At 43.3% G+C, this 9,864-nt stretch overlaps 1 protein-coding gene, 1 long non-coding RNA gene and 1 pseudogene across 2 annotated transcripts; 1 reads left to right on the top strand and 2 right to left on the bottom strand.

The window, feature by feature from the left end:
* Positions 1–278: 278 nt before the first annotated feature.
* Positions 279–3,741, top strand: LOC127775012 (COBRA-like protein 3). The gene is made up of 6 exons (XM_052301309.1): positions 279–778; positions 1,357–1,436; positions 1,719–2,175; positions 2,572–2,731; positions 2,823–3,103; positions 3,240–3,741. The coding sequence occupies exons 1-6, from the start codon at positions 679–681 to the stop codon at positions 3,530–3,532; spliced, it is 1,371 nt and encodes a 456-aa protein (XP_052157269.1). The 5' UTR covers positions 279–678; the 3' UTR covers positions 3,533–3,741.
* On the bottom strand, positions 999–5,083 carry LOC127775013 (uncharacterized). The gene is made up of 2 exons (XR_008017858.1): positions 4,638–5,083; positions 999–1,495 (listed from the first exon to the last, which is right to left on the bottom strand). It is a non-coding gene; the product is annotated as an uncharacterized LOC127775013 (long non-coding RNA).
* Positions 5,084–5,990: 907 nt separating this feature from the next.
* On the bottom strand, positions 5,991–7,634 carry LOC127772905 (PLASMODESMATA CALLOSE-BINDING PROTEIN 2-like; annotated as a pseudogene).
* Between the last annotated feature and the right edge of the window lie 2,230 nt (positions 7,635–9,864).

The following is a 9,864-nucleotide window of genomic DNA, read 5'->3' as shown; positions in this document are numbered from 1 at the left end:
ACCGACATGTGGGGGCAAACCATTACTACCAGGAAAAAGAAAAGAAGAACACTTGGAGGTGGTTAGAGTTAGAGCTGGCCCGAGCTATACAGTACACCCATCCAGCTAGACATCTCGATGCTAACCCCAACCAATAATTAAACCAGGAGCAAAAACAAAACACGCAGAATTAAATAAAAGAGAGATACAAATAATCAATCCTGAATTTGTTAATCCCAGCAAGGTCGTCGATGGCAACGGCAACGGGGGGTTGTTGATACGTCCACGAGACGAGCCAGTAGCAGCCGCACCAACCACTGAAACCCACACACAAACACAGTGGCGAGCGGCGAGCCGAGTGCCACCGACAGAAAGAGGGAGGAGAGGCTCTGTCACCTGCGCCTTTTTTATTCCCCCGCGCGGTAGTGTCGGTTTCCCTTTGCCTTGCCTGGCGGTTGGCGCGTCGCATCTACCCCTGCTACTAGTAGTACCACTTCTCGCGGCGAGAAAATGCCGCAATATATTTGCTTCCACCGAGGCGCAGAGCGGAGGAGAGTGACGAGCTGACGCACGCGGCGCGGCGGACCAGCTCAATTTGCCTGCCGCTCCTCGTCTTCCGGTGGGGCGGAGGAGGGGGACGCCGGGCGGGCGGGCGCTCGCATTTCGGAGCGGGGAGCGCGAGCTCGATCGGGCGGGGATATGGCGGTGGGGGGAGCCGGGAGCTCCAGATCCGTGGCGCCGTGCTGCTGCGCCGTGCTGCTCGCGGCGGCGCTGCTCTTCTCCGCGCCGGCCACCACAGGTTTCCCCGGCTCTCGCTCCTTCTCTCTCTCTCTCTGTTTGCGCCTGCCAGCTCGTGCCGTGCCGGTCTCAGATCCATGCGCCGGCCCGATCGCCGAGGCTCTCGACTAACTTTCACGAGTTGTGACCACGAGATTTGGGCAATGCGATCCCCTCCTGACTGTGTCGGTGGCTCCAGTTCGGTGTGTCGGTGGCTTTTTTTTTTTTTGAATTCCGATTCGTTTCATCAGTAATTCAGTTCGTTTTGCTCCTGCTTTTGCCAGAATTCTTGGAGCAGATTAGGTAGCAGTAATTCAGTTCGTTTCGCTCCCGCTTGACCGGATTCTTGGATCAGGTTAGGTAGCTTAGATCCACTGAGAGGAGCACGCATGGAGCTTCCTTCCCACACTAATCAGTGCCCAAGGTGATAGATCTGATCAGGAGAGGCGAATTCGAAAAAAAATTCCCTTCCAGATCGAAATCGGGATCACGATATAACTAACTCATGGGGCTTATTCATCTGCCGAACTGCTAATTTACCCCATTCTGTTTCTCTTGTTCAGGATCTTGATATGCAACTCTTTTTTTTTCCTCTCGCAGAGGCTTATGATGCGCTGGATCCAAATGGAAACATCACGATAAAATGGGACGTTATGTCGTGGACTCCTGATGGCTATGTTGTAAGTAGCAACCCCACACCAAAAAATGCATCTTGTATTGTTCGTTCAAAAAAATCCATCTGCATCTTGTATCCCCAACTATTATTAGGCCATAATTTTATTTTATTTGATACTACTACAAGTTGTCTTGTAGTACAAAGTTGATAGCATAACCAACAGCTGGTCAGAAACATATGCAGCAATTAACAATAATAAACACGAGTTTTATGTCAGGATATTATGGATACTCTGATTATCTTGTATATGTGTGTCATGATTTCCCCCAAAATGTTTCTTGTGCAGGCTGTGGTCACGATGTTCAACTATCAACAATTCCGGCACATCCAGGCACCTGGGTGGCAGCTGGGGTGGACATGGGCAAAGAAGGAGGTCATTTGGTCGATGGTTGGAGCACAGACCACTGAGCAGGGCGATTGCTCAAAGTTCAAGGGTGGCACGCCCCACTGCTGCAAGAAAGATCCCACAGTTGTTGATCTGCTTCCGGGCACCCCATACAACATGCAAATCGCTAATTGCTGCAAAGCGGGAGTTATAAATACATTTAACCAGGACGCATCAAATGCTGCTTCTTCCTTCCAGATCAGTGTAGGTCTTGCTGGGACTACCAACAAGACAGTTAAGTTGCCTAAGAACTTCACTCTTAAGGCCCCAGGTCCTGGGTACACGTGCGGGCGTGCTATGATTGTCAGGCCTACTAAGTTTTTCACCGGGGATGGACGCAGAGCAACCCAAGCTCTAAGTAAGTAGCTCATCTGTTGTTCTTTAATGTTTAATACCAATTGTTTTCATGCTTTGAGGAAATGCATTTGCAGCCTAAACAACAATTGCATGGTTGAACTAGGTTACCTTATGTGTAGGGTTAGTAAGAAGATGTAATCTGTTGAAGGGAAAGAGATTGTTCTCAAAGTGAGATGAGTCCACCTGTTAATAATAGTTGATAATAGGTTATTACTTGGCATGTTGGCCTAATAGAATACAGCTAATTCAGTTAATATTATTCTCTAGCAAATAATATTTGTCAAATGCAGACATGCATCCTAGTGGCTCCATATAGAAGTTAAATTTGTCAAAATCTTATACCATAAAGTTCATTTTTGTTTTTTGTTTCTTAACAAAAAATAAAATCTGTTTGCAGTGACATGGAATGTGACCTGCACATACTCCCAATTTCTTGCTCAGAAGACTCCTTCCTGCTGTGTATCTCTCTCATCATTTTATAATGACACAATTGTGAACTGCCCAACATGCTCTTGTGGCTGCCAAAACAATGGGACAAGTCCTGGAAGCTGTGTAAAGTGAGTTAATAAAACCAAAACTCTTACTTCGCTTCTTATTGAGGCCCAACTTTTCTGCAAAATTGCTAACAAGTTCCATGCATTTCCACAGTGAGAATTCACCTTATTTACAATCTGCCATTGATGGCCCTGGCAAATGGACCGGTCAGCCTCTTGTCCAATGTACTTCTCACATGTGCCCGATCAGAATCCACTGGCATGTGAAACTCAACTATAAGGAATATTGGAGAGTGAAGATCACGATTACGAACTTCAACTACCGCATGAATTACACACAGTGGAATTTGGTCGCTCAACATCCTAACTTCAATAATATCACCCAGCTGTTTAGCTTCAACTACAAGCCACTTACTCCATATGGAAACAAGATAAGTAAGTCAATTTACAAACTGTTCTCCTTTATTTAAGAAAATTGGAGTGCACTTGTAATACGTTCCTTTATCTCTCTCTCTCTTTCTCTCTCTCTCTCTCTCTCTCTCTCTGATGAAGTTTATTCCTTCTATTTTAGATGATACTGCGATGTTCTGGGGAGTTAAGTTCTATAACGATTTGCTCATGCAAGCTGGTCCACTTGGAAATGCACAGTCAGAACTTCTTCTGCGTAAGGATTCCAAGGACTTCACCTTTGACAAGGGATGGGCCTTCCCACACCGCGTGTACTTCAATGGTGATAATTGTGTCATGCCACCTCCGGATGCATATCCATGGTTGCCTAATGCAAGTCCTCTGACAAAACAACCATTGACACTCTCGGTTTTGGTATTTTCGATTGTGTTGGCTACTTTGCTGGCTTATGCATGATGAGTGAAACCAAGAAATTCGGTGAGCTTCAAGTTGTCAGGTTCCATGGTGTGCACTGCAACAGATCATTTGTTCATTCAGTTCCACGGTTGCATAGAAGAGAAGATGTCACGCTGAGGAAAGCTGATATGTGTGTGTTTTGTAAGTTAAAAGAAGGCCAAAATGTATTTCTTTTTTGGTATATATACTGGCCACAGCATTTTGGTGAACTTAGTTACTGCAAACTAGATAATTACAGTTGCACCTTTTGTATGTTATAGCAACCAGAAATTCAATTGAATTATATGACTTCCCTTCTTGTAGTACATGTATAGACTCCGTAATAATGTTCTGTATGATTTTGTGAACAGAAAGGATGCTGTTGATTGAGATCATTTAGTTTTGTTTCTTGTTTCATCTGGTGTATTGAGCTAAGTAATCGAATTAACTGATGCTTATGTTCAATTGTTAAAAAAAATAGCTGTGTTGGATTACTGAAAGAGCATGTAATCCAAGGATCAGAAAACATAGCATGCAAAAACATGTTGTAGTAGTAGAAAATTGAAGTACAGCGCTCCTCTTTTTGAACTGTGGCAACTTTTTATGAGAGATTGAACTGTAGCAACTTGAAATTGCAATAATGTAACAACGGCCGTCATACTTGCTACTACTACCTAGCGCTACGAATTTGGACAGATTTTTACCTAGCAAGGCTCCCACCGACATGTTTAATGGGTTCCTTTCAAGAGCTAAGGTTCTTAGATGCATCTGGTTTTAGGAATATATTTGTATGCGAGAGAGATCAATTCCTAAATGACTCCAAATGCGACTCATCACAAGTATTTACAGTAAACATTTGTGTGTGACAGATCATTCCTAAATGGAGTTGAAATCTTGGAACAAAAAAAAAAGTTGAAATCATAATCTTTAGCCAACATAAGGATAGATCTAAGGATTATTTAACCAAACTAGATGAGCAAGTCTGAAAAGGAGAACCAAACCAGGAGGTGTTATCTTCTCTAATGTTAATATGTGGGAATTTCAAGAGAAAAGGATCTACAAGAATAATTTACTGCAAACTGTCCCACGACATCATAGATAGCAAACAGAATTCAAACACTCTTACCTTTATAGATTGTCCTGGATAAACCTCCTCTTGCACATCCTCAAACATGCTAATTGCTAAGCCTTCTCCAAACGGAGCCATGTTTTGGCATGCATGTGTCAAGAAGCTTCATACTACTTCTGTTCTGAATTCTGAACTATTCAGAGATCAACCAGGGAGCAAATGCCGCCCATGGTATGGTATTAATACCCACGAGAAGAGCTCAAAGATGCAGTGAAATGGAAGGATGGATGGTTCAGCCATAGCTTTTGGTTTGTTGGCCAGTTGCATTTCCAAGCAAGCCTCAGCTTGAACCTCACCATTCTCACCATCTTCTTCCACATGTTGGTTGTTGTTTGCTCTGCCTCTAAGCAATGCCATCCCAAGTGAGTGACATTTCTGCACAACGAATCAAGCAATGTGCCACCTTCCAGGTCACTCAGGAGAAAAATTCATAATAACTATTACTCTCTCCGTTTCATAATGCAAGACTTTCTAGCATTGTCTATATTCATATAGGTATTAATGAATTTAGACACACACATGAATGTGGCCAATGCTAGAAAGCCTTACATTATGAAACAGAGAAAATATATAAAGTAATGTTGAACCTAAAGTATTTCCAAGGGAGAAAAAAGAGGGCTGACGACAGTTACTTTACATCCTTTTGAAATCTACTGCTCAACTCTCTGCACCTTATTCAGATTTTTTTTTAAAAAAAGTTTAATGGAGGATTTGATGGGATAAGTTGGAAGGAGAAAATGAGCAAGCTATGGACTAAATGTTCTATGTTTAAGATAAGAATGATGTTGATAAATCCCGACACAGGAAAAAAAAAGATATATTCTTCTGTAATTTTCAGATTTGCATAACAAAATATTCTGAAAAAAAGAAGTACCAGACAAAACTCATGATATTCGGTGCTTAAAAAAAAGAACCCATTGTATTCAATCAAAAGCAGCAACAGTTGCATGTAATTTTATTTACCAGCAGTAGGCTCATGATCGTTTACATTGCCAAGATTTTTAAACAGACCATGGAATCCAAAAATACATCAAATGATCGTCATCTTGACGAAATAGCGCCATCAATTTCATACAAATATTTGAATCCATGTAGCTAAGAACTCAATGATGTGACCGTTGGTCTTATTTGAAAAAAAATTATGATTACTATTTGTATTATTTTTATTATTATTAGATGATAAAACATAAATAATATTTTATGTGTGACTTTTTTTTAAAAAAATTTCATAAATTTTTTAAATAAGATGACAAACGTTGAATATGGATATTTACGGCTTAACTTATTTTAGGACGGAGGTATACCTATGATATCAAATCATATGGACAAATCAACTCTTTGACACCTGATTGCAAAAGCAGCTAAACCTTTTCTCATCGGAAAAAGTCCAATTTGACACTTAAATATACGTCGAATCTAATTCGGATCCCTAAACCACAAAACCAGACATGATGACTCCTCGAACTATTAAAACCGTCTAAAATGACTCCCTCGACTGTTTTAAGGGTGGTTTTCACTGACGTGGCGTACATATGACAGCCTAGTCATCAAATAAATTAAAAAAAGTTAAGCTGGCCCGCATATCATCCCTTCCCTCTCATAACCTCTCTCTCTCCTCCTTTCTTCTTCTCGGCGCTGGCGACAGTGGCGCTCGGCGGCAAGGGCGCGGCGGTGAGGGCCCGATGGCGAGGGCGTTGCTTGCGGCTGCTGGGCCCGACGACGATGGCGTTGGATCCCAGGCCCGCCTCCTCCATCGCCGTCCTCCTCGTTGACCACCCCGCGTCCCCGCCGCCGCCGCCAACATCTCGGCCCCACCGCGCGCCGTCCGCTCGGCCCCGTCATGCGCCATCCGCTTGCGTCTGCGCCGGAGGATTTCGCCCCCGCCGCTGATGGTGCTGGGCTGGTAGCACGCTCCGGACTGCATGATCTGGGTGCAGTCGGCGCCGCGCCAGCACGCGTGGTCGATTGCCTTCTACATCACCACCGGGCTCTGGTCGGGCTTGCACACGCAGAACGCCCCATCTGCCCGCGGTCGCCAAACGGGAACACAGGTTAGCTCAAATCAGTAGCTCAAAAGTTCAGAACTGAATGCATGTCTCAATCTAATTCAAATCTAGCACTAGCATAGCCTCGAAGTGAATCTTTCCTCTCTGATATTTCTACTGTGCACAAAAACAAAAAGGGAACTAAGCAAGAAATCGCAAGATAACATTGAGCCATTGCTCTAGGCAAAGATCCTATGGGCAACTACTTGGTGGTAATAATAAAAAGGGGCAGGAAACTCAAGAACAGCTGAACAAACACTGAGTTTTATTTGCTTTTCTTTTTTTTCTCGCAGAGGATGCAGGTCTGGGTTGTTGGGGCCTCACCTGAGCCTGTGGACATGTCCAACAAGAGCAGCAGAAATGGCGGAATTGCCATGGCGGCAGCAGCAGCAAGTGTTCGAGCCCTCTCCCAACGCCGGACCCCGTCGCCTCCTCCACCGCCGTGCTCCTCCTCGCCGTCCATGGCCGCCGGGGGAGAGAGGGGGCCGGCAAGCCTCTTCCAATGTGCTGCTCACGCCGTCGCTGCGCGCCAAGGTGGGCGACTTCAGGTTTGCGAGGCTGGGCGTCGGGAAGAGCGACGCCATCGTCCACGGCGATGAGGCGGCGTCCACGGCGGCCGGCGGCGGGAGCCTGCGGTCCCGTACTGCTGAAGCGCCGCCGCCGTCCGAGAAGGGAGAGGGGAGAGGCGGCATAGCGGAAGGGGGGGAAAGGGACGGGGACGACGACGACGACATGGAGATGACGCGCAGCTGGAGGGGATCGCCTGCACGCCGCCGCCGCCGCCGATCTGATAGGGAAGAGAAAAGAGGGAGAGAAGAGAGAGAAGGGAGAGAGAGAGGGAGGAGGAATAAAGGATGATATGTGGCCCCACATGTCAGCGGGTCCCATAATTATTTTGTGTGTGAATGACACATGAGTCCCACATATTTTTAATTTTAATGCCATATAAGCGCCACATGGGATGAAGACCGGGTCAACACCACCATGTCAGCGCCACATCAGTAAAACCGCCCTTCAAAACCGCTAGAGGAGTCAAATTGCACTGGTTTCAATAGTTCGGGGAGTCGTCCTACCCAGTTTTCTTGTTAAGGATCACGAATTAGATTCGATGAACAATTAAGGGAGTCAGTGTGGACTTTTTCCTTTCTCATCTCGTGGTAATCAGGGGCAGACTATGGACTCGGGAGAGAGGGCCCACTTGTTTCAAGTTTTAACTATATCATTTGGATCTTGGCCTAACTCATAATGGGCCAGCCCGTGATCTGCTTCAATCGTAGGTCCACCGTCTACCCCTAGTGGCAATGATTCGGCTGTGCCCCACAAATAATGTGATGTGGTAAAAGTTACCACTCCATTATGGTACTACATGGTATGGTAATATTAGCTTTCCTATAATGTGCCCAGCAAACATGTTCCTTTTTTAGGGTAAAGTCCATTTTAGCCATTGAACTTTTGATCATAGTCCATTTTCACCCTTAACTACAAACATCGTTTCTTTTTCACCCTCAACTTCCAAAACAGGAAAAATACATCCTAAACCATATTTTACAATGGTTTTGATGGATATAATGGTGGTTTTTCACTAACATGAACTTCAATTAGCTAAATTTCATAGTTGTGGGTCTAATTACGCGACATCTACATCTGTAAAATTTGCATAAAAAAACCACCTTAATTCTAAACGAAATGGCTAAAAAACACGTTTCAAGGTGTTGTTTGTCCAGTTTTGAAAGTTGAAAATAATGGACTTCAAGTAAAATTGAAGGCCCAAAATGGACTTTATCATTAGTTTTAGGCAAAATTGGTTATATAGCATTGAAAGTTTACGTTTTTTTATAGTACCGAAAGATATCGGTTCACTTTAATAGCAACTAAAATTTACCTTGTTTCTATTTTTAACACTTCCGTCAATTCTTGATCGTTTTCCGTCCGCCTTGATCGCTATTGACACAGCCACGCACACGATATGGCGTTTCTATCTCTCATTGCCATGCATTCTACTTGTACTTGTGAGGGGTAGAAATGTCATATCACGTGCGTGGCTGAGTCAATAGAAATCAAGGCGGACATAAAACGATTGAGAATTGATGGATGTGTTAAAATTAGGAACGGGGTGAACTTTGGGTGCTATTAAATTGAACCGGTATCTTTCTGTGCTATAAAACCAAAACGTGAACTTTCGATGCTATATAACCAATTTTGCCTTAGTTTTAATAAGTTATTAAAGGATTTAATTTTAAATTTAAATAAAAGTCTCAAAAATAAAACAAAAAAGTTATATTTCCGTTCCTTTTGCTATTTATGTACGGATAAACGTTATAATCCGTAGCCCATTTCACCTTTCGGTCTACTTGTTTGAGCTACAGCAAGCCATTTAATATTGAACTCTGTTACTCGACCTTAACTTTAGACTACTAAAGGCAATGACAATTGTCAATGGGTTATACCGATTATGGTATTTGTAATGTATTGGAGACTTAGTACTAGGCTATATGCGAGATTATTGTAAAAGAGATAGGAGATAAGGAATTTTATACAGGTTTGCCCTTTTACTAATAGGTAATAGCCCTACTCCTATTGATTAAAGCCGGTATCCATATTACCATTATATAATCAATTCCTCACAAGTATAATAAGGAGGAGAATCTAATCCAGTCTCTGTCAGTCTGGCGACGTAAAGCTCAAACATGTGGTCAACGACTAGCGATCGTCAGCTTCCTCGAATAAGATTTCGGCAAGATTGGAGGTAGCTTGTATTGCCCTGGCTGTTGTGGCTTTGTATTGGACTTGTCTTAGCGTCTTTGCTTGTTCCCTCTCCTTCTGGGGGATATTGTATTTATAACCTTAATATCTCTTAGTCCAAGTAGAATTAGGGAGATAAATATGAATACAATTCGAGTAGATTTTGTAGTGCTCGAGAGGACTTTTTGCTTCACTTTACTTATCGGGACTCTTTACTTATCTACTCAGAACCTTTGCCATATGATGAGACTTGATTCCATATAAGACTTGTATATAGTGGCCCGCTGAGCTTAGTACATAGGTATTGGGTATCTTATATTTTGAATACTAATAGTAATGTATATTGCTAAATCACTTTTTAATGGTGAGGTCCACGAAAGTAGTCTTTTAATTTGTTGATGCAAATTCTATAAGGGCATTTCTAATGCTTATGAACC

Source organism: Oryza glaberrima, chromosome 5 (genome assembly GCF_000147395.1).
Source record: "Oryza glaberrima chromosome 5, OglaRS2, whole genome shotgun sequence".
Lineage (NCBI taxonomy): Eukaryota > Viridiplantae > Streptophyta > Magnoliopsida > Poales > Poaceae > Oryza > Oryza glaberrima.
This window is presented reverse-complemented; position numbering and strand designations above follow the sequence as displayed.